Here is a 25,891-nt window from a genome sequence, read left to right as displayed (position 1 = left end):
ACAAAATGTCCAGGAAAGCCTGTGAAAGCTGTTCTTTTAGGTTAAAAAACTTAAAACTGAAGCACAATTAAGAATATATGTCACCATCAACAATTCCACTTTATAGCCCCACTGATAAGATTTTAGAGTTAATATTTATTGGAAGAAATGAATTACTCACCAGTAATGTTTTGACATACTAGCTTGCTTTCAAACAAAAAGAAGCCCAGTAAATAAAGTTGCAGAGTCCATAGTGAGCAATGTAACTTCCCAAGGGCAGTGAAAGACAGTTCATTACAAGCAGATGCCATGTTCTGTGGGGCAGAATTTATGCTATGTCCTTACTAGTAGCTACGCTTTATGACCTTCTTTACTCTAAGGATCTTAACTGGGTGTGTGCAGGGGATGGAGTGCTGGGGACTGACCCTAGGGACATTCTATCCTTGAGCTGCACCCCCAGGCCTATTTTATTTTTTTGAAGCAGGGTCTCATTAAGTTACTGATGCCCCAATAAACTGCTCAGGCTGGCCTCGAACCAGTGATCCTCCTGTTTTGCCTTCCAAGTACTGGGATAATAGGTGTTCTCATCTAAGGAGTTTAATGAATTTATCTACTTCTCAACAATCCTCACTAGCAACTCATAAGCCAACAAGAACAGAGGATAAAATTCACAGTCTTCTAATTAAAAACTCAAGGCATGAGGCTCCAAAGGTAGGCATGTGGGTAGAAGCCAAACCAACTCCCAGCATCCCTGCAAGCTCCACAGAAACCTACAGTAGGCACACTACCCGCACTGACCTCCACCGTCAACACGGGTCCCAGAGTCAAGGCTGGCTGCGGTGCGGCCAGCTGCGGAGCCTAACAAGGTTCACCCCAAGCTCCCCGCCAGGCCCACCGATGGCTCCTCCTAATGTAAAGACCTCTGGGAACTCTCTGGCCTTGTGGCCTCAGCTGGGAAGAGGAAAACACCCCATTTTTTAAACCATACAACACAAAAGGGGAGATTTAAAATCTACTACTTGTTTTGGGAGTTAAATGGCAGAATGTATTTTCACAATGGCATTAGGAACTGAATTGACTTTTGAGGGCTCTCCTGGGAATCTAGCCATGATTTATATTATTTTAGGGGAAAATATGCTCTGAACACTCGGGTTATCACTTATTTATGAAATGAACATTATTTTCCCCTTAAGATTTCTCATGTTATATCTTAAATTTCTGAATAATCTTATAGCAATTAGATTTGTTGATTTCCTTAGTATCTGATCCTTTAGAAACAAATCTTTTGAGCGTAATGGACATATCTTTTATCTTTTCACTGTGATGAAATCTGCCCGAGCCAAATCTACGCATAACCAAAGCACAATTATTTTCTGCTACTACCTTTCAATAGACATCTGAAGTGCAAACTTCACTGTTTTGTGAAGGCAGCTCCTCATAAAAGCTTCTCTGACACGAACAGAAAACTATCTTACAAAATAAATGTAAGCTATGAAATGCTACTTTAAATTATTATGTATCATAAACATTTGCAGCTATGGAGCTATAGCTTCAATTATGATTTTCACCCAAATCACTCTTAATCCCTGAACTACTCCCCAGAAGCACAGCATAGAACGCAGCCTGAATAAGCGCTCCATCTTTCTCTACATCAGAGGACACACACACACACACACACACACACACACACACACGCACACGCACACGCACACGCACGCACACGCGCATACACGCGCCCATGAATTCTATTTACTGCAGCACCTACTTCATTGACTTTATGTTCCTTAGAAGAATTTTGGAACTGAGGACTTACTATTTCAACGGCCTCCAGGTAGGGGCAGCCAGGGAGAAAGTTAACTTCTGCAATATCTATAGTCAAGGACAATATTTCTGCACCCTGAGCAGATGCTCTGCAAAAGCGGTCCCACAGCGCCCCTTCTGCCTGGTGTGCAGAGGCCTGCTCTAAGGCGTGCTCCTTAGTGCAGAGCGGAGCTCAGTCAGCTTCTGTAGATGACCTGGAAATTGCGCCACCACATAAGCACAGCAGCACCCCATGGACAAACTTGGTAAGAAAAGTAACTTTCTGTCTCACTTCTGATTATTCTGGGGGAGTCTGAGTGTGGTGCTGGGGATTCAACCTTGGCCTTGCACACACTGCGCAGGAACTCTGCCACTGAACTACACCCAACCCTCACCTCTGACTGTTAACATAATTTTTGGCCGGGCGTGGTGGCGCACGCTTGTAATCCCCGCGCTTGGGAGGCAGAGACAGGAGGATCGCGCAGGTTCGAAGCCAGCTGCGCGCGCTGGTTTAGGAGACCCTGTTTCCAAAATGAAAATGTAAAAAATAGGTCTGGGAGTGTAGCCCGGAGGTAGAAGGGCTTCCAGGAACCCCAGTACCACCAAAAAAAAAAAAAAAAAAAAAACCATAATTTTGCCACGGCTCACGTAGGCACAAGTATCTTTTAATGAATTTCAAAACTGTAATGAGATAGTGAAATGCACAAATCTTCATATAAACACAATCTTATATTCTCTTGCATTTGAGCTTTTCTGGCTCAATATGATGCCTGCGAGATTCAGCCAGTGATGTGTGTACCATTTTATTACATCTATAGACTGCAATCTATTTCATGTTATAATTTTATCTTTTGCTGATGAATCGGATTGTTTCCAGTTTGGAGTAATCACAGTGAAGCTCCTATGGGGCTTCCTTTATTGTGAAATAATTTCAAAGTTACCAAGAACAGTGTAAAGAACTCTTGTATGTTATTTACCCAGATACACCAGTTTTTAACATCATGCCAAGAGTGACTTAATCATGTATGTTCTCCTCCCTTCTCATGTCCCCAAATGCACACATTCTGAATCATCCGAGAGCAGAAACCATGAGTCATATTCCCTCTGTCCTCTCACATTTCAGAGTAATTCCTAAAAAGAGAAACCCACAAATATGCTTTCAGCAAATGAAAGAACCATTTCCAGTTTCATGCTGCTAGCATTTTAAAGTATAGGAGTTATTTTATAGATGTCTCTCATTTGGGGGTTCTGCTACATATCCTCGTGATTAAACTCAGAGATTCTCGGCTGAACTTCTCCATAAGTGAGGCGCCTTTCTCTGGGTACACATCCAGAGATCCACAGGGTCTGCCTGTTACTAACAGCTGTCCTCTCCACCACTGGCTTATCGCACTGTCCAACTCACCCACTGTCTACAGTTAATTTTTCCTTTTATAATCAATAAATTACCAGGGAGATATACCTTGAAACTATGAAATACTGTTTCTCATGAAAAATTTCCCATTATAAGTAGCATCCATTTTTTTCTTGAACCAATTTCTGTGATAATTATAAGATGGTAGTTTTTCTTTTAACTCCATTATTCCTTTCAGAATGCTAGTATTAGGAAGCTCTTTCTTTTCTCCCTCATCTAACTGCCTATTGATGACAATCATCAGTATGAACCCAGGGATTCTTAGTTAATGGCTATAACATTACTATCCTTTCCTACTGTCTTAGCACTAGCCTTCGGGAGCCCATTCAAGGAGGTTCCTATGCCTTTTTAGTATGCCATTCAGTATACCATTTTCTGAGCATTTACTTAATTTCTTATTAACAAGACATTCCAAGCTTGTCTCTTACCTTCCCTCCAGCTCTGGAATCCATGGTTCCATTAAGTAAGGAATGGTACTTAGAAACCAAAATCTAGGTTCTGTGTTCTGTAAGTCTATTGAGATCACACTAATTCTAGGCTGTGTGCACATGAAATCCTGAGTTTATATTGTTATCTCCAAGTCCAATCCAACTCCACAGGGCTTTTGCCTTCCTTTAGTTCATATTCATAGATCCACACTACCACAGTGAGAACTGCTAAACATCAGTATATTTATGAATTTCCTTAACCTAAAATGACCCACACATTTCCAGAACCACTATATTCTGACCACTTTATAAACTAAAGCTAAGAAATATTTAGGGTTTGTTTTCTTTAAAAATTCACACACATACACGCACACACATACACACACCTTGGATCCATTCCAATTCATTCAAAATGTACTTGGGTCCATTTCCCCTCAGTGTTACTTTCTTAACTTGAAATTTTACTCATATTTTCCTTTTTGGTGAATTAATAGTTGGATACATTTGTTGCTGTTAATATTTGGTTTTAAGAGTTTCATTTCCCCAGTCATTGTTGATTTAATTTTGGTCTTTCAAAACAGATGAGAAATGTTAGGTGAGAAATGGTATTCTGGAGTGATTTGAATTTATGTATCTCTTAAGGTAAAAGTTGGCCATCTTTTCATGTATTTCAGAGGGTGATTTTATGTCTCTTGTCAATGATCTGCTTATTTTTTCCTGCTTTTTTCTTTTCTCAACCTTCATTTCCAATTAAATATAAACGTATACACTAGAGATATTATTAACCATATATATGTATGTGTTGCATATATATATATTGCAGTTATTTATTACAATCTGCCAGAGGTCTTTTGACTTTGCTTATGTGCCAAATGTGCCAAACTTTTTTGGTTTTGGTAGTCAAATTTGTCATGGAAATTTTGTATCTAGACTTTGAGTCATAAGAAGTCTTTAGCTCCTACATTTTACAGGAGAAATTCATCCATGCATTCTGTGGGTGCAAATAAAGTTTCATAGTTTATTTAGATTTTTATTCGGATCCATTTGAAGTTCAGTTTTATTTATGGGATGAGGAATGAATCTAATTTTATCTTTGTCTAAAGAGTCATCCAGTTACCCCAACACTATTCATCAAAAACTTGCCTTGGCCCTAGTGACTGGAAATATCATTTTTCTCATGATGGTTCATATATGTTTTGAGTCTTTTTTTTTTTTTTTTAAGTGGTACTGGGGTTCCTGGAAACCCTTCTACTTCCGGGCTACACTCCCAGACCTATTTTATAATTTTTTTTTTTTTTTTTTGGAAACAGGGTCTCTTAAGCCAGCACGTGATCGAACCTGCGCGATCCTCCTGTCTCTGCCTACCAAGCGCGGGGATTACAAGTGTGCGCCACCATGCCCAGTGTGCTTTGAGTCCTTTTTAGAAGTTTTATCCTGTTCTAGTTTGTGCCCAGTACTGCTCTGTTTTAACTGTACAAGTGCTAATATCTGACAGGGCCTGCCCTTTCACAGCTCCATCCGGTACTCCATTTGTCTGCTTGTTTTTCCATGCACATTCAGTTGTTACCTTGTCTTCCTGCTGTGGGTCCTCGGGCTTGCTGATGGCTGCCTTCCTGTGGTGTCTCCACAGGCCTTTGTCTTGCTCTCTCTCTGCATATCCTATCCCCCTTCTCTGACGGACACCAGAAAGACTGCATTAGGGCTTTCTCCTCAGGCCCTCACTGTTACTTACTTCTTGTCTCTACAAGCAGTCCTATTCTGCAGCACAAGGGATTAGGGTTCAACATAAATTTTGGAGGAGTACACACACAACTCAGACCACAGTCCCAGAGCACCATATACAGGATTTGTACATTCCTTGTTAAATGTACTGAGCATTGTCTATTTTCTGCTGCTATTGTAAAGGGGTTTCTCCATTAAATCTTCTAGGTGGTAATTATATATGCAAAGGGTATTCATATTTTCATGTTCCTTTTATAGCCTACTGTCTGCCTGGACTGTCTTTGTGAGATTATTTAGTCTGCCCACTACCTCTCACCCACATCACCATGTGTCTCTACGACTCATTAAAAGCTCACCACCTGCCTTTCTCCAGTCTCCGCAGGCATCTCCTAGTTGAACAGAGCTCTTCTGGCAGGCACCTCAGCAGATGAGCTTCAGAGCAGTACTCCCTGAGCTCCTACACATGTAGTTCGGGACTTTTCCTGTGGCTTGAACACTGGAAGCATAGCTTAGTTTGCATTTTCTTTCCTTAAGTTTCTGGAAAATGTTTTTCACTCCTGCCCGCCTCTGTAAGAAGCTCCTAAGAATCCTGATTCTAGACCTCTCTTCCTAATTTTATAAGTAATGTGCTCTCCTTTCTTGGAGGTTCTGAGACATTCCTTTGTCTTTAAAGTCTAACCGTTTTGGTAGGTTTCATTTCAAAGTTGATCATTCTAAGGTGAATATTCCCAAGTACACAATGTCCTTTTAATATATATTTGCTTCTGGAAAGTTTTTTTGGATTTGAGTTTAAAATATTAGTCTTTCTTGCTGTGTATGGTGGCACATGCTTGTAATCTCAGCATTTGGGAGGCCGAGACAGGATGATCGTGGTTCACAGACAGCCTCAACTACTTAGTGAGGCCCTTCGCAACTCAGTGAGACCCTGTTTCAAAATAAAGAATAAAAGCCGGGCGTGGTGTTACAGGTTTGTAATCCCCGCAGCTTGGGAGGCGGAGACATGAGGATCACTCAGGTTTGCAGCCAGCCTCTCTAGGTCTGAGAGTATAGCCCAAAGGTAGAAGGGTTCCATCCTCAGTACCACCAAAAAAAAAAAAAAGAATGAAAAATAGGGCTGGGGTGTTGCTCGAAGGTAGAACGCCCCTAGGTTCCATCCCCAGTACCGCATAAATAAATAAATAAATAAATAAATAAATAAATAAATAAATAGTCTTTCGTTACTGTCTCTAGGAAACTGGAGGCTGCAATTATACGTACTTTGGATTTTCTTTGTATGTTGTCCATTTCTTTTTCCTGGACCCGCTTTGTTCCTTTTAAATGCTCCTTTCCCTTGATAAATTGGTTTCCTAGGTTATTCTGTAAACGTTATGATTTTAATATACAACTACTCTCCCTTTGTACACTATATTTTGTTATTTTCATGTAATTTCTTTTGCTTTTTAAATTTATTCCCAAGTTCAACTCTCACTGATTTTCTTCCATTTTTGTCTATTTCTATACTTTATGAATTTCAGATTTTACCCAAAAATGCTTATTTAAGGATATTTATTCTGAAGTACTGTTTTATATTTAACAAATTCAAGCCCCAGACCTGAAGGAAATCATGTATTTGATTTAGGACTTGTGTGTCTTGAATATATAAGACCCCTCAAAAGTCATTTATAAAATATAAAAATCCAATTAAAAATTAGGCAAAAGATTAGTTTCTTCATCAAAGATAGGCTTTGAAAAACATTATGCTTGCTCAGTGATATGGCCAGACACAGAACAAGTATTTTATGCTTTCACTTCTACAAAGTACCTAGAACAGGCAAATCCATAGAGACAGAAAGTAGAATGAAGGCTGGGTGTGGTGGGAAACTAAGACAGGAAAAGCACAGGACTGAGGTCGGCCTTAGCAATTTAGTGAGCACTTGTTTCAAACGAAAAAATAAAAGGGCTGAGGGTATAAATGGGAGGTAGGATGCCCCTGGGTTCAAGCCCCAGTATCAAAAAGAAAACAAAACCCTACCACCAACAACAAAAAACAAACAGAAAGAAAATATAATGGAGATTTATCAGGTGATAGGGTGAAGGGAAGAAGGTACTGTTTGATGGGTATAGAGTTTTCATGGGGATGATAAAAAAGTTTTAGGTTTGAATAGTAGGCAAGGTTATACAGCATGGTGAATATAATACACTAAATTACACTTATATATGATTACAATGATAAGTATTGTGTTACAGGTATCTCATCACAGAAAAATACATATACATATATATATCTTTAGAATGTATACATATATATATGTAGTCCAAATCAAAAGCATTGACCACATCAAGTGCTAAAAAGAACACTGAATAACAGGGATTACTCTATTGGTAGGAATATTTAAAAAATGCCAATACTTCAGATGTTTGGCAGTTTCTTATAAAATTAAACATGTAATTTTCATCTGGCCCAGCTATTCTACTCCTAGATATTTATCCAAGTGAAATTAAAACATATTCCACACAAAGACTTGTACATTTTGTTTATGATAGGCAAAAACAGGGAATGAACCAATTATCTATTAATGGGTTGATGAATAAGCAAATTATGGTATATCTATACAGTGAAGTACGGCTCAGCAATAAAAAGAAACAAAATATTGCTTCACACAACATGGATTAATCCCAGATTAGGTCAAAACAAAATAGAAAAAAGGCATATGCTATTTATTCCATTAATATAAAATCTAGAATAGGTACTTCTGCATAGTGACAGAAAATATACCAGTAATTAATAGGGACAAGGGTAGGTGCAGAAGGGAGGGGATCACAATGGCACAGGAGTACACAGGTAATGAGAATGCCTACTCGCTTGTGGTAATGCTATCCCAGGGATGTATGCCAATTATTCCCCAAGAAAGCTGTTCAAAAAATAAATATGATAATCACAGCATTTGGGAGGCTGAGACCGGAGGATTACAGTTCATGGACAGCCTCAGCTATTTAGCGAGGCCATCACAACTTAGTGAGACCCTGTTTCCAAAAAAAATAAAAAGACTAAAAATTAGGGCTGGAGGTGTAGAGACAATGCCCTTACGTTCCATCCCCAGTACCATAAAAATATTTTAAAAAATTAAAAAAAATATGAAGGGATTCTAAGTTGTCCTTTACCAACTTTTTTAAAAGGCTGAAAGTTTTCTACTGTCCACTCTTTCCCCACTCCCACCTTCAAGATCATCAGCTCTATTCTGTCTATCACTATCACAAAACTTGGGTGCTGTTGTGAAATCAACCACAGACACCAAAAGTAAAGAGCTACAGGAAGCCTCAGCTAAAGTGGTGATAACATTTCAGACATGTGATGCCTGTCTGAGCCACAGAAGTTAAGAAGTAACCTGCACGGTATAAAACAAATGGGCCCCTACACACTGGCAGGAGAGGACTTCTCTAAGCTTATCCCAAGTCCAGTCACCTCCCTAACGAAGCGGCCACCAGCACTTGCAATCCACGCTTCCCATGTTCCTTAACACTTTCTAGGACAGTGAACCTCAGTGACAGCGAATCAAGTGGGGTCCGAGTAGCTCCACTGGAACTGTGAAATTACACCACAGTTTTACTTTATCTTACTAAATTCCTATATATACGCTCTACTCTGAGAACTTACCAAGTATAACATCAGCACTGGGCAGGGAAGAGATGTAAGGAACAATTTCCTCACTATTTCTTTCTGTATTGTAGGCTATTTCTGTTTTATGGAAAGAGACATATGGGAGCATCGATTTCCCCAGGGAACTAGCTTCTTAGTTTCTTGGAGCATTGTTATCTTAGTACAGTAAGGTTATTCCTACTGATAACTTCCAAAAATGTGGCTCCCCTGTAAGGGAAGGCTGCTCCATTGATAAATTTGAATTATAATAATCTCCTTTAAAAAGAAGTACAGTGCTAAAAAAAAAAAAATTAAGCCAGGCATCATGGTGGTACACTTATAATCCCAGTACTTGTGAGGCTGAGACAGGAGGATTGCAGGTTCCTGGCCAGCCCTAGCAACTTAGGCCCTCTGCAACTTAGTGAGACCCTACTTCAAAATAAAAAAATAAAATAGGGTTGGAAGTGTAGCTCAGAGGTAGAATGCCCCTGGGTTCAATTTCTGCAAACAAACAAACAAACAAACAAACAGCAAAACCAAAACTTCCTCCATACACACTTCTTTCCCTCTCTCCTCTCCTCTCTTCTCTCTTCTTCTTCTTCTTTTCTCTCTTTCTCTTTCTCTCTCTCTCTCTCTCTCTCTCTCTGTATTGGGGATTGTGCCCAGGAAAATGCTACCTCTGAGCTATATCTCCAGTCCTATTCTTTATTCTTTATTTGAAACAGGGCCTCATGACGTTGATGAGGGCCTCACTAAGTACATGAAGCTGGCCACAAACCTGTGATCTTCCTGTCTCATCCTCCCAAGTACTGGGATTACAAGGGTGTGTGCCACCACACCTGGCTACATATTCCTTTTTCATATAGTCATTTAAATCAGATTGTGTGTATCAGTCCTATATTCTAGTGGCTCTGGCCCTGGGACACCTGACCTGGTTTGGCACTTGGCATCCTCCCCAAGGGCATTCTGGACAAGCCTAGTGATGGATGGACCTGCTCTCCACACAGGCACTGGGCATCTCTGAAACCTATAAAGGGCAGATACAATCTTCACTTCTCTTCTGGACCCTTCATGGGGGAAACATTTCAGTGATAAAACTGTTTTCTAAACTACAACTCCTTCAGTTAAAAAACAAAATCTCTTTCCAGTCAACAGGGAAACCAAACTAAGAACGTCTCGGGAAGCAGGAGCTGTAGGAGGCGTTTGTGATTCTGCCATGGCCTCAGCCCTTCTGTGTTGCCATGGCACAGGGGAAGGAATGAGCAGCTGAAGCTGTCTGGAGGGCTGCGTGCTGGAAGGCATCCCGCACACTTGAAGCCTGAGCTTTGTCAAGATCTGGAAGTAGGACTTGAAATTCTACCACCAAGTGGCCAGGGGTAAGGCAATCTAATAATACAGCTAGTCTAAATCTGACAGATCCTGTGGGCTGTGTGTAGGACCCATCAAATGTTCAGGAAGAAGCAGCCTCTCTTTCTTTTCTGTTTTTCTGGTACTGTGAGTTGAACCTAGGGGCATTCTACCTCTGAACTACACCCTGAGGCCTTGTAACTTTGTATTTCGAAACAGGGTCTTGCTAAGTTACTGGGGGGGCTTAGAACCGGCAATCCTATTTCATCCTCTCAAGTACTGGGATTGGAGGCGTGGGCATCACATCAGGCCTGTCCTCCCTTTCTTTCTCTCCATCCCTTCCTTCCTTCCTTCCTTCCTTCCTTCCTTCCTTCCTTCCTTTCTTTCTTTACATCCAAGAGAGGGTGCTAGACCCTCATCTGTATTTGTTCACACAGACAGTGACCGACAAACTTCCTGCCACCCGGTAGTAGATAAATGCTTCCTAGTTCTGCAGGGGTAGAAGACAATCTGAGTAGAAGCTGAGACCCCTGAACCACAGTCATGCCAGGATACTAATTACCTTTGAACTCTGATTGAATCCCCCAACTTCTCTGGGTCCCAATTTCCTCGTCACCGCCATCTCTGTTTTACAGACGAAGAAGCAGCTTCAGCCTAGCTAAGCAACATTTACTTTCTAGGAATATATTAGTTACTCTTCAGAAGAAATCTACTAGTAAAATACAAACATGCAAATACAACTTGAATATAAATAGTGGGCTGAGGTATATCCAGTAATACTGTCAAGTTTAAAACTAATAAATGTTAGATGTACTTAAAAGACTAAATCTACCTTGACTTTTGAGCACTCAACTTCCTAAGGATGCCAGGCCAGTGACTGTCTTTGTATACCAGCTCATTTCCTTGATGTGCCCTGGCGGCACCCAGCGCACATCGCCAGACCTGGGGCCCTCCTAGCGACTCCTGCTGTGCCTTGTCTTTTGGGGCACCATTATGCTCTCGGCCCAGGCACCCCGGGCTTTAAGTCTCAGTTCTGATGTGCCTTCTTTTATGTTTCTTTCCTGATCTTTCTCTCTGGCCCCAGTGGAAAAAACTTCCTCTGTGCCCAGCTACTGTTCTCTTAGGACGTGCAACATTTTATTGCTAACTTGACTTTACCCCACCTCCTAGACTGGTTTTCTTTCTTTGGTATGTAATATATAACAGGTCCTTAATATGTGTTTTTCAATTACTCTATGTTTGTGAATTACATTACTGCTCCTGGCCTGTTTATTATACACCGGTTAGGACAGAGCAATCTCTCTTGAAGCAGAGACTGCAAACTCCCTGTATTTGGATTAACAAGACACTTGTTTACAAAGGTAGGTTCTTGAACTCAATCCCAGGGCCAACAGATGGGAGCCCCTAGCAGCCGAGAATGAAGATGGACGCCACTATGCTTGCTGGCATCAGAGCACTGTCTACATCTGTAATAAGCGAGGCAATTGGAGCTTCAGAGATTGTTAGAGACCATCCCTATCACAAGCTAAGACTATGCAGTGAGTCCAGATTCTTCGGTAGTATGTAGATTTAAATTAGAATGATCTGGAAGCCAGGAACCTGCAATTCCAGGGGCTGGGGAGGCTGAGACAGGAAGACCACAAGTTCAAAGGCAGCACAGGCATCTTGGTTAGACACTGTCTCAAAACAAAAAGGGTTGGGGGAAATCGACTAGTGTCTAGTGGCTTTGGTCAAGCTGCACAGTGCCACTTCTAAGCAGCACAGCACTGGCACTGATCAAGACGGCTCGGTGTTCTGTTGTATGACCTCGGGCCCCGCAAGTCCTTGCCTTGGTGTCCGTGCAGGGGTAATGACACAAGCTACAGGACAGCCCCTCAAACACTGCTCCCTCTGGCCTCCCCTCTTCCTACTCTTAGCCTGGGGTCCTTTCCTCTGCCAAATGTTTATTTGCTTAACTTCCGCAGAGGAAAGGCACTATGTCGTTAGTTAAGAGACTGCAAAAGTTCTTAGCGGGAGAAAAAACTTCAGGGAATAAACTAAAAATATCAAAAGGAAAAAGAAATCTTTCACGGGGCACACATGAGGAATAATAAAACAGAGGTGGGTTTTCGTTATAGATTTCCAAACTTGGAAATTCTGCTCAATGATTTACTAGCTAATTAGCAAGGACAACTTAGCTGTTAAGCCTCACTTTTACCACTAAAATGGGAAGAATAGTACTTCTTTCAGATCTTCTTTTTCTTTAATACTCATATGGTGCTTACATTTGCCAAGTGCTCTACCAAGCTGTACCAAATATGAACTTAAATCCTAGGCACCATCATAACCTCTACTTTATAAAAGTGGGAACGGAGGTACAGAGAGATAAGCAACTTGCCTACGAACACATAACACAACCAGTGGAGACAGCATGCAGACCTGGGCAGCCTCCGTCCAGGGGGAGCTCCCACCGTGGCACTACGGCGTCCCTCAAAGTGCTGCAGAGGTTAGTCTCTGTCTTCTTCGGTACTAGAGATTGAACCCGGGGGCATTCTACCTCCAAGATAAACTCCCAGCCCTTTTTATTATTTTGTTTTGAAACAGGGTCTCATTACTTGCTGTGGCTGTCCTCAAACCCGCGATCCTCCTGTCTCAGCCTCTTAAATACTGGGATTACAGGTGCAGATCCAGGGCTAGAGCAAGCATTCAGGAAAAGAGTTCCAGCCACACATAGAACAGTAGGCAAAGAGGCCTAATCACCTATTGATATGCAAATGAACACCCCAGGCTTCATACCCAGCAGCTTGGCTTAATTTGTAATTGCTGCTGAATTAATTATATAGTCAGCTCACTCTGAGTTCAAATTTGATTCTGTTCAATATATTCCATGAAACAGACACTTGCTATTTGATGATGATTACTGACCAATGGGAAATGAACACAAACAGAGTGCCACAGGGTGTGGATGCTCTCAATTTACCATTATCAACCTCACACTTCTAAGGCTGGTCACACAGGTACTTCTGGTCACAAGCTCCGCCCCAACATGCTGTGTGTCCTCTTTATTAAAGAGAAAGAGCGGTTTAAGGGGGAGCCCTTCTCTGAGCAGCAGTCCACTGCAGAGAAGGGTGGCCGGGGCACTAGCCTTTCATTTGAATCCTGGCTCTAGTGTCAAGCTCTAGTGTCAGCCATTTGTCACACGCATCTCAGGGGCCTTGTTGGGCCTTGCTGCTCCCAGTCTGGTCAGGATTAAGTAAGAACACAGATGAAGTGGGAAGCTTGGTGTCTACCACATGGGTGGGAACAAAAAGTAGCTATTTTAATTCACTCTTACCATTTTTATTGTAATGATTACCAAGAGTTTTCTGAATATTTATTTAGTTAAGACATTACAGATTCATTTTTATTCTAAGGAAGATGGACAGAGATGTTCCTTGTCCTGTCATAGTCACATTGTTTCAAAAATGCATTACTGCAGAGGACCTTTGTATATATTTAATTTGATCCTCACCACAACCTTGGAAAGAGATAAATCACCCCCATTCCATGGGTTAGTGAACACAAGCTCAAAGGGGCCCAAGGTCAGAGTTAACAAGTGTCAAAATCACCCAGACCTACTTTTTTGTGTGTGCAATATTGAGGATGGAACCCAGGGGCATTCTATCTCTGAGCTATACCCCCAGCCCTAATTTTAGTCTTTTTATTTTTGAAACAGGGTCTCACTGAGTTGCAAAGGGCCTCACTAAGTAGCTGAGGCTGTCTGTGAACACTGATCCTCCGGTCTCGGCCTCCAGAAGGCTGGGAGTTTAAGTGTGCGCCACCACACTCGGCTTCAGCCCAGACCTTCTAACCCCCATTCTGTACTATCATGCTTTAATCCTACTGCTAAAGGGAAATTAGTATCTCCTTTAAAAGGCTTTATCTGTCCTGAATTTCCTCAGAATTCCTCTCTACACTAACTAGCTGGCAAACAACAATCTACTATATACAGGGCTCCTCTACTTCTCCCCTACTTATTTGTCATCAGGGAGTCCTTGGGTTCCTGTCCCTGCCAAGACAATAATTTACAATCCATTTCTGTCCATATTTTGCTAGTCAGTCTACCTCAGATTTGGCCAGGGACAGCCCCTCAAGCTGGTCCCACGGTCCTTGTGACAAGCTACCATCAGTTGTCTCTTAAATACCTCATTGTAAAATTAGCTGTTCTTTTTCCTATTTAAAAGCTGCAGGTTTTGTATTTCCAAAGTGTTTGCCCACAAGAGCTTCCAAACTTAGCCTCTTACTTAAAATCTGTCTAATACACAAGCATATACTGGGTAAATTTTTCTTGGAGCAATCAGATGCTTCAAGAAAAATACTGTCATGGAAGAAATTTGACTACTGCAAATCTAGTTGCTAGATAAAGGTGATAAACATCACACTCTTCCTCTGCCTCTGTCCAACTGAAGGTCCAGGACAGGTGGGCGGGCAGGGGCTGTGGTGTGAGTGATGCAGCCAGAGCACCAGACCAGAGCTCTCTAAGTGAAGAACTAGGAGAGCAGCACCTCCTGCAGGGCTGCCTACTGAGCTTCCCTCCGCACATCGCTCAGCCAGAGCATACAAGGACCAGCTGGGGACAACTGCTAGTCATTGGTCAACCTATGCATCTTCATTTAGACCACAGAATGTGTTTCCAGACCTCCAGGTCTTTTTATAGAGAAAACTGTGGTGGTGTATGTGTGTGTATAAGTTTGAACTTCTACCTCTGAGCACCTCAGCCCTATTTTTTATTCTTTATTTTGAAACAGGGTCTCACTAACTTGCGGAAGGCCTCACCAAGGCTGGCCACAAACCTGGATCTTCCTGTCTCAACCTCTCAAGTACTGGGATTACAAGCCTGTGCCACCATGCCCAGATGATGGAGGAAGTTTGGTTATTTCTGGCTCATGGCAATTTCGTGAACCTAGACTGCAGTAGCATATTGTGCCAGGCTTGGTGTTGCGGGCCACAGGCAGCGAGAAGTCACAGAGGGCAATGGCAGTCAGGAGGATGCACAGGGCAGGCAGCATGGTCCTTGGTTGCCCACCTCACACACACGGGAAAACTGCTTAGACAACGCACACCTAGACCAGAACAGGCCCAGGGAAGCAAGTCTGCAGTCTTTCAAACTAGTCCTGACACCAGTATCTAACAACTGCATTAATCCCCAGCCAAGTTGGCAAAGCAATGAAACTGGGGATTCTTTCAAACTTGCTTAGATTTTTAACAAAGCCGTTCATGGTACATATCCTATGGCTGCCTGAAGTCCCCCGAGCTCTGCTTTCTAAAATTTGTGTCCTTTTTTTACTTCCCTATCTCCTCCCCAAACAAATCTCATTTTCTCAAATATCAGGGCAAATGTTTGATGATTTGGTCAAATCATTTTTATCAGTCATAAGATTAAGTCTTTGAAGAGAACAATTAATTTTAAAGCAGAAAATGGCATTTGGGAGAAATTAGTCTCCAGTCTTCTCTCTTGAGCCCTTTGATACCTAGGACCAAGGAGGCTGAAAGTCAAAAGAAGCATCTCAATACTTGGGAGGCTAGGAAAGGAGGATTACAAGTTCGACATCAGCCGCAGCAACTTAAAACCCTGTTTCAAAATAAAAAAGGGCTAGGGGTACAGCCCCTTTTTTATACCCAAAGGTATAATATCTCTCTCGGTCTCAGTTTCTCTCTCTCTCTCCCTCTCCCCCTCATTACATAAGCCAGCTCTCCCATCTATTTCTTTTGCTTCTGCAGCAAATCAACTGTGACTCCTTCACCCCTAACCACACATAAAACCTCCTCAAACATGCAAGAAATCAGTGTTTCAGAATGATCCATATGTAAAAATAAGCCAAAAACCCAAACTCACAAAGTCTCAATTTTTCACCCAAACTCGGTCTTGGAAGTATTAGCCAGGTTATTCCTTTTCATTTAAATATTTTCTCACACAATTGCAATTAGTATCCACACTAATTCTTTCACTGATTATGAGAAGTATTTTTTATGATTTTTTTAAACTGCTACTTTTTTTTGGCCAGATTTTTCTGCCTTTAACAACTGCTAGCTGGTTCATGTTTTTTTTCTGTCCTGTGAACATCTATGAATAAAATACTTAAGATAATTGTGCTAATTAGCTTTTTAAATCACTGTACCAAAACACCCAACACACTCAACTTGGAGGTGAGGTTTATCTGGGCTCTCACTGCCCAAGACGGAAACATCAGGGTGGCAGCAGGGCGGGCAAGGCACGCTGCTCTGGCTCACTGTGCTGGAAGCAGAGAGCTGTAGGCAGCGGAGGGGCCCCAGGGTACACAGTCCTCAAGGCCACACCCATGCCTCCCCTGAGCCTTTCTGCACTGGGGAACATGTTAACAATTGAGCTTTTGGGGGACATTCTGAACCCAAACCATAACAACTTAGAGAAGGCTTATTTTGGCTCAGAGGTTTACTTTTGAGTTCCAGTTATGATCCTTTTGCTCGGGGCCTGTGATGAGGCAACACATCATAGCAGGAACACAGGGTGGAATAGCTGATAACCTCGGGAGGGGAGCAAGGTGCGAAGAGTGAGGAAGAGTGGGCCCCACATCCTTTTCAAGGGCATGCACTCAGTGACCTAAAGACCTCCCATTAGGACCCACTTCTTCAAGGTCTCAGCACCTCCCAAGAGCACTGGCTTGGGGATCAAGCCTTTAACACACAAAAGGAATGGAGGCTGGAATACACTATGTCCAGATGTGTAGAACTAAGGAAGATCTGTTGGTACTCTCAGATTCATGAGTTAAGAGCATCCTCTGTCCATACCTATTATTCAATTGAGCACAGAATGCTGTAATTATCCATCTTTCTTAGGCAGGCACAATTCCTGAAGAAGTGATATATGTGGTGTGACATCTGATGAAGAGAAATTTAAATGTATATGAATGCAGAATATGATGCCTCATAATTTTTTAAATGAATACTGTTGTTAATCAATCCCAACTCTTCAAAACACTTATTAAAAAAATGAACCCACCTTGGCATCTGACCTACAACCTCAATGATCAGATCCCTGGTTATCACCACTCAAACAAACTTTAAGGGCTTAGCCAATACTTTCCCCCTTCCCTCCAAATATACACAGCTGGTACTTGAGTACCTGATATACCCTGTAAGCTGAAAGAGCAAATGACAGCTAGCTCACCTGACATTACAGCACAGCTGCACAGAGCCCTGCAGAATGCTGGTCACTTCTACTTGTGTAATGACCAGTACAGACTGTCCACTTGCCTGAGAGACAGAGGATTAAAAGCCTCTGGTTGTGCTGATGAGAGGACTGGCACTTAGAACAACAAATAGAGGGGGCACCCACCCCGAATGGGGCACAGGGTGGGAGGAGGAGGAGGAGGCGGTGAGAATCAGTGCACTCCTTTCCTCTTGGCAGGCACATCTACTGCTGCCGCTGGGGACGTGGGCCTCCAGCTCCTTCCTTTTCCTACGTGGACTCTCACCAGCGGTTCTCCAAGGGTTTCCAAGCCTTTCTGTCTTGGACTGGAACTGGTCCCTACGTGTTGAGGCTCTAGCTTCTTGGACTGAGTAGCTACTGACTTTCCAGTATACAGATGGCCATGTTGGGAACTACCCGGCTTCTGATTGTGTAAGCCAACCTGTTGGTTCTGTTCCTCTAGAAAACCCCAACTAATACAGGCTTGGAACCAGGAATGAGGTCTGGCCACAGAGCCAAGCAAATGGCACAGGTCAGGGTATGTGCCATGACCCACACATCTCAGAGCCAAGCAGCATGTGGCAGTTTTAGAATTTCTGCAAGCAGGCCTTCAGGGGGCAATCTGTGAAGCTGTGAGGGTGAAACAAAAGTTACACAGGAGACCTTCAGAATGCAGAGGAATAAAAAATGTGCAACATCTGCCCAGGAAATCTGCAAGCTGTGGGAGATGGATTCAGGATAAAAGGTCAAGTACACCGGCTGCAATGCCAAAGCCACAGGGGCAGGCTGTTGAGGCCTCCTGGAGATCACATCTCACCACTGCGTGCCCCAGGTGCCAGACATGCAGCGACAGGATCTCATGTCTGTCCTGCTGAGATGTGGTCTTGTGTATGTTTACAGGGGCTCACAGCTGAAAGTTTGCCTTAAGTCTCAGGGGGGACTTTGTATTTCTGAGTAATGTGGGACTATTATAACTGTGGGGCTCTTGGAAATGGACTGAATGCATTTTACATTGTGAGATGGGCCATGAGGTTTGGGGGGACAAGGGCAGATTATTATGGCTTGGACTTAAGTGTCCCCCAACACCTCCTATGTTAGACAAGGTAGTCATGTTCAGAGACCGGACGTGGCTAGAGAGAATAAGTAGCTAGGGGCATGGCCAGGGACAATGGCCTCTTTCCTGGGCCTCTGCCTCTTTGTCTCTCTCGCTCATTCTCCTTTCTTTTTCTCTCCTCCCCCTCCTCTCCTCTTTCCCTCTGCTTCCTGCTGCCACGCCCTTGGCTCTGCAACAATGACCCAGCAGCCTAACATGGACTGAAACCTCCAGAACCATGAGCAAAAACGTCTTTCCTCTACAGTTGTGCTTCTAAGATACTGTGTCACAGGGGCAAAAATGCTGAGTGAAACAGAAGAGCCTAACCTACTACCGTCACATGTACAGTCTCCTAGAGTGTGGCTATTTCCCCATGATCATGTGACTGAGAGAGCTGGGGCCCAATGCCGTGCTCAGCACCATGAGGGTGTTGCATATTGCTACTGGAGAAAGTATTGAAATTCAAAATACAGTTTTTACTAAACTACATTGCTTCTTCACAACATGAAGGTACAATATCTGTCTTAAGGAAAGGCACCCAGGTGACTAAGCTGTGAGCGGAACTAGTTACTTCTTGAAGGAACACCATTCTTAAAAGTGTAATGACTCTAGATTCAAAAGCAGCTTTCAGAAGTGGAGAAGCCCCGTATGGTGGTACATGCCTGTAATCCTAGTTCTTGGGATGCTGAGACCAAAAGATTGTAGTCAAAGGGCAGCCTCTGAAAGTAGTGAGAATCTCATCAACCTAGTGAGACCCTGTCTAAAAAAAATTTTTTTAAATGGGACTGGGGGTGTAGCCAAGAGGTAGAGTGCCTCTGGGTTCAATTTCCAGTACCATAAAAATAAATAATTAAAATAAAATAAAAAAGAATGGTGAAGACATCCAGATTATTTTTACACCACAGTCAGAGTACTGATTCTAATACAGTCAAAATACAGAAAGCCTCCATCACCCCAGGACCCCTCTGCTCACCCACTTCTCTCCTGTACCCTCTCCCCCTCACCCCTGACAACAAGCAATCTGTTCTCTATTTCTCTAATTCTTTCACTGTAAGGTAAAATTTACCAAGGCAAGAATTAGTGATGGACACAGTCAAAAAATCAGAACCCACGTTCTCTCAACAGGTGAGGAGGATTTTAGGGGTATTTTCATTTCCAACAGCTGGCAGGTATTACGCTGAAAATAAAAGCACCTGGACCCTGACTCAGGGTGTTACTTTAATGCCATCATCATCATCTACAAGAACTGAACCAGCAGGAGTATACCTCTGAGTTACAATCTCAGTCTTTTTAAATTTTGAAACAGGGTCTCATTAAGTTGCTCGGGGTCTTGCTAGGTTGAAGCTGCTCTCAAATCTGTGATCCTCCTTCTCAGCTTCCCAAGTCCTAGGAATTGCAGGCATGTGCCACCACACCCAGCTCCAGGGTGTTACTTTAAAGATAAAAACTGAAATCTCCATCTCTGGATCTGAAGCTCAGGTTCAATGTTGATTAAGTTCAAAGCGCAGAAGATAATTTTCAAGAACCATGAGAAAATCAGAAAAAAGGCCAAATGTCAGGAAATCTCCATTAAGGCATTTTAGTAGCAGCAGATAGCAAGAGAATGGTCTTCTCAATACCACAACTAGATGACTTATCCAGCCAATGCCAGCTTTTACTTTGGTAAAGAAATAGAAAACCTATATTTAATTCAACCACTAATAAGCAGCCTTGATTCTGACGGCCAGTAAAAGTCCAAGTAAACAGTCCACCTGCCACATCAGTGGTGGGGTGGAAGCTCCACAAACTTTGCTTCCTTTCCACACAGTCAGAGAACAAAATTCCTAACACTTCCTACTTTCCTGAAGGTGTATTTCTCCATAATGGTCAAAGTATCTTCCCGCCCAAGGAAGGTTCCTCCCCTTTCATACTCTGGCATTGTTACTTATGATAATAATAAGTTGCCCCCAAGTGTTTCCATATGTTTTGAGTTTTTACCACCATTCTTTTACACTATTTTATTTAAAACAAAGTAAATGGCCTTGGTTAAGAAACAAATTACAATTACTTAAATTAATACAATTATTCTTGGTCAAAGAAAAAGTAAGACACCTCAAAGAACAATGACAAAACTTGCCTTGAGCCAAATGAAAAAAGCAACTTTCTCTCCCAAGGCCCTCCCACTTAAAGTATCTCATAACAGAAGGCTATTCTGTTTTCTACCCCCCTCCCCTTTGGTACTGAATCCAGGCTTCTATGTCTGAGCTATACCCCAGCCCTATTTTTTTGAAACAGGGTCTAAGTTGCAGAAGGCCTCATTAAGTTGCTGAGGCTGGCCACGAATCTGTGATCCTCCCGTCTCAGCCTCCCAGTACTGAGATTTACAGGTGTGCAGCACCACACACGGCTGTGCTATTCTTAATATCAGCAGGAGGAAAAATATGGAAAGAGCTAGTCAATATTCATATCTGTTATCAGGACATGCAAAATCCAAAAAGCTGAATGATTTAAAAAGAAGATAGGGCAGGAGGTGCAGCTTGGAGGTCGAATGCCCCTGGGTTCCATCCCACCTACGCACACCCACATACACACAAACTCATAAGCTCTGTTTAGTAAAATAACTGTACATATGGCTCGCAAGATTCTTGGGTAAAGAGGAGGCTTAAGTTGATAAAGTCTCAAAATGCCTATTTAGCCAGTTTTCTACCTCCCCCTGGTCAAATCTTTGATTACAGTGAGCGATGTTAAGAGTAACGACCACCTCAGTGTTGGCTTTACTTTCTATCTTATGCCAGCAATGAAATGGCCAGAGAAGGGCTGATGATGGTAACAGGAGGAGACACACAGAAAATTCATGTCTAAAAAGATGGACTGCTGACTAAAGACCTCCTAACATATGCTAGCTCCTGGGAACAGAGATGTTCGTGACACGCACAGGCTTCCACTGCAATTGTGCAGAGGACGACAGAGCAGGGACTGGCTATGAAGAATACTCGGAGACTCGGCCACTATGGGAAGGGCATAGCCTCTGTGGGAGTAAAGGAGGGGCCGCGAAAGGCTTCCCAATGACACTAACCTGCATGAGCTTAACCATGAGGGAGAAAGAGTGAGCTGAGCAAGAGGGAGAAGGGCTACAGGACGAGAGGGCAGCGAGTGCTCCACAGGCATGAATTCACGAGGCACACAGAGCTGGAAAGGAAGCTGGGCAGGCAGGCCGGGACGAATGTGCAGAGCTCCACACAGATGACCAAGAGCACAGGGAAGCAGAGGGGACAGGCTCCCACCTGCAATCTTGACCCACTTTCTTATCTGGTGTTAGGTGTTCTATCTCCAAGCTACACCCTCAGTCCTTTTTATTTTTTATTTTCAAACAGGGTCTGGCTAAGTTGCTGAGGGTCTCATTAAGTTCCTGAGGCTGCCCTTGAACCTGCTAGTTTCCTGCCTCAGCCTCCCAAGTACTAGGATTTCAGGCATGCTATACCTCGCCTGGCTTAGAGACTGCTTTCTGTAGCGAGATTGGGGAACAACAGCAGGGGCGATCATCGGGAGGCAAGTGCTGAACAGGTGGGGTGCTGAAACACCAGCTCAGAGGCGGCAGGTGCCATGGTGTTTCTCAGTAGTGAGGTGTGCTTCAGCATACTCGTAATGTCCGAATGTCTCCATTTCCCAGGTGTGTGACACAAAGCCGCTTCATGGGTACGAGTCTCAGATCCTTTGCTTATGCAGGATTAAAAACCTTCCCTGAGTCAGGAAGGGATTAAAACACCATGCACTCAAGTATCTCGTCTGTACCTATAACTTACACACTACTTTTCCTTCTTCAAAACTCAGCTCTCTTTCAATTTTCTGGCTAAGAGAGGACCATGTGCCTCTGTGCTGAGCTTTTTCTTAAAAAAAAAAAAATACATCATATCTGGTATAGTAAGCAGTTAGGATGTCCACATAGGAACTAATAAGGAGGATTCGGCAAGATTGAGGGGGAAATGAACTGCACTTTTAGCCAAGAGCAACCATAGCAATGTTAAGCTTTAATAGAATACAATAAAGCAGTCATCTAGAAAAAGTCTATGAAGAGATAAGCAAGAGCCATATAGAAAAAACTTAAAAGGTACCAAATATTATCATGGTCAAGAGTATAATTATGTCAATCCTCTCCAAGTGATAGCAATGAAATTTCAATGAATACCCAATGGTTCTTCATAGAATTAGGCAAGGTAATCCTAAAACACATAGAGTCACAAAACAGGTTGAATGAGTGAAACAAAGAAACTGTTATTGTATCACATTAAAAAATATACAAAATAATACTGTGTATTGTTATGGATTCATACAAAGGTGTTAACAATATAAAACATGCCTGAGAATGATAAATATCAAAATCTGAGAGCAGCCACTGAGGGAATCAGAGGGAGTCTGTCTTCTTAAGCTGGATGGCAGACAAACTATTCCTCATCTTTAAATGCTTTTTGTATGTTTTAAACATACCACAAAAATAAAATGCCTTTTTTTTTTGGTGGTACTGGGGATAGAACCCAGGGGCTTTCTACCTCCAGGCTACACCCCCAGATCTATTTTATATTTTATTTGGAAACAGGGTCTCTTAAGCCAGCTGAGGCTGGCTTCCAACCTGCGCGATCCTCCTGTCTCAGCCTCCCAAGCACGGGGATTACAAGCGTGCGCCACCATGCCCAGCTGATCAAAATGCCTTTTAATTAAAAAGCAGGTTATTACATGATTTGGCTTGGTATTTCCCAAATACAACCCAATAGCAACGCAAGCAGTAGCTGAAATTCCAGTTAAAACATGGCCTGCCAGCCACGCCAGCTAGGGCTTCTGGGAGGAGGGCCACATGAGCCCAGCGCACAGCTATCTGGGAGCCCAAGGAGCCACTGGCTATTAGTAGCAGTTACAGTAACAAAATTGGTCCCACTGGGACAATGAGATATTTAAAGGCTTCAATTTCTAATCACTTTTAGATTGGTCCAGCTATCTAGAGGATCCTAACTTGGGGGCAAAATTACACAAATTTACTTTATTTATTTAATTTTGCGGGTTTGGGAATGGAACCCAGGGGCATTTGACCTCCGAGCTACGCCCCCTGCCCTACTTTTTATTCTTTATTTTGAAACCGGGTCTCACTGAGTTGCAAAGGGCCTCACTAAGTAGCTGAGGCTGTCCGCGAACCGCGATCCTCCAGGTCTCAGCCTCCCGAATGCTGGGATTACAAGCGCGCACCACCACACCCGGCTCAAAATTACACAAATTTAAAAGTACAGTCATCTGTCCGTATCCAGAGAATGGTTCCAGAATTCCCATCACATTCCACACTCTGTGGGTTCAAGTCCTTTACACAAAACAGTGAAGCATTTGCATACAACCTACACTGTAAATCATCTCCCAATTACTTGTAATACCTAGTACAATGTAAATGCTACACAGTTTTAAACTCTACCTTTTAAAGAATAAGAAGAAAAAAGTCTATACATGTTCAGTATACATTTTTTTGGCTAAGTGTATCTAATCACCAGTTGGTTCTACATGGTGATGGGAAATCTATAGATACAAAGCCCAGAAAGACTACATTAAAAACTACAAATGCTAATAAATAAAATAGTACTAATGGTAATAAATAAAATAGTACCAATGGTTTCACAGCAGAACATAACTCTTTCACATTCTCCACAGAGCATGTGCCACAGCACAATTCTGCCAGAGATGCTAGGAAGGCAACGGTTCTTAGTGCGAGCGGCACAAGCCACGCCTGCTGTCAGACGCAGTCCTCATGCAGACAGGCGGGAGCAACACTATGCTTCTTCCCTCGTAATATACTTCAGCCAAATTTGTCTAGAGCAATGCGCAGGGTCAGTGTGAAACAAAAATAAATTCATAAGCAATTTCATTAAAAAGTAGGACAACTGACACTGCAATAATAATTTTCATAGCCTGTTCCTGTAACAAATTAGACGATAAAGCCATTCAGATACGTGAAAAACTCCAGGGCTGCTATGGTTTTGGATTTGGAACATCCCCTCAAAGGCCCCTGGCTAAAGGTCTATTCCCCAGAATGCCACTACTGGTAGGTGAAGGGACCATAGAGAGCCTGGAGGGAGGCCTTCCAGCGCTGGAGGTGTGCCTCTGAAGGGAGCAATGCGACTCCAGCTCCTTGCCCTTCCTCTGTAGAGGTGAGCGTTGTTCTGCCATGCAGTCCATACCTGGACACGCCATGCAGCCTTGCCACAGACCCAAAAGCATCGGGGCCAAAAGTTCATGGACTGAAACCTCCAAAATGTGAACCAAATAAACCTTTTCAAAGATGATTGTCTCAAGGTATTTATTACAGTAACAGAAAGCTGAACAGGTACACACGTTCTCTATGTGTACGTCACACACACACACACACACACACACACACACACACACACCAAATATTTTAGAATTACAATTAAAACTAGAAAGCAATTATTTCATTACTAAACAACAGGAATCTGCTACTTAGCATATTCTGCTACTCTGTACATCAACACAGAAAGACTCACTTACCAGGGCTTTCTACACGCTTGTAGTGGTAGGGATTGATGCAAACCTCCTTCTGCTTAGAACCAAAAGGAAACTCGCAGCATTCCAGTGGTTTGAGTTCATGGTGGCTCTGAAGATCAGGCCAGCGCCACACTCGGCAGTAAATGACGTGGGGCAGTCCCTTCCGGTGGGAGACCTGCAGCCTGCCATCCAGCGAGCGGGGGATGGTGACGCAGTTGCTGGGCTGCCCTGGGCAGCTCAGGGCCTTTTCCAACTCCTCCATGGCACCTTTCTTCTTCTTCAGCTTTTTCACCAAGGCATCAACAGCCTTCTCTGCCCATTTTTCTTCCTCATCACCCTGTTTCCACCCAAGAAGTCTCTTCACAGCTGGGCTCGTGAAGGAAAATAAACTTGTCACGTTCATAATGACGGCACCAGCTAGACGCTGCTCAGCTATGGCAAAACGAAGATGCCTCCCAATGCGAAGACGGTGAAATAAGTGTCCCTTTATTTACATAGGATTCTGTAGCTGCTAGGTCCACAGTCCTGAAAAGTAGTAGTTACTATTCCTAGAGTTCTGAAATATAACCAAAGTCAGCACCTAGAAGGAGAAAGGAGAGAATGCCATTTAAAAACATCTCTACCACACAACCACAATGAATTACTATGTATCAAGCAAGTGTTTTAAGTGCATTATGGTTCATCAAGGTTCAACTTTACATTTCTACCTTACAAGGGATGTAGCTTCCTAAATAGAGGAGAACCTGCATCCGTTTGCATGGACTAAACTGTGTTCCCCTAAAGTTCACAT

The 25,891-nt window shown here is 42.8% G+C and overlaps 1 protein-coding gene across 1 annotated transcript in view; it reads right to left on the bottom strand.

Annotated features, from left to right (window-relative positions):
* Positions 1-25,504, bottom strand: part of SMAD1 (SMAD family member 1) — a gene marked incomplete at both ends in the record, with an annotated part of 44,851 nt that extends 19,347 nt beyond the window's left edge. The window contains one exon of the mRNA XM_080697375.1: positions 25,105-25,504. Within this exon, the coding sequence (XP_080553501.1) occupies positions 25,105-25,504 (400 nt within the window). The remainder of the gene's footprint in view (positions 1-25,104) is intronic.
* Between the last annotated feature and the right edge of the window lie 387 nt (positions 25,505-25,891).

Source organism: Muscardinus avellanarius (genome assembly GCF_963383645.1).
Source record: "Muscardinus avellanarius genome assembly, chromosome: 6".
NCBI classification, from domain to species: Eukaryota; Metazoa; Chordata; class Mammalia; order Rodentia; family Gliridae; genus Muscardinus; species Muscardinus avellanarius.
This window is presented reverse-complemented; position numbering and strand designations above follow the sequence as displayed.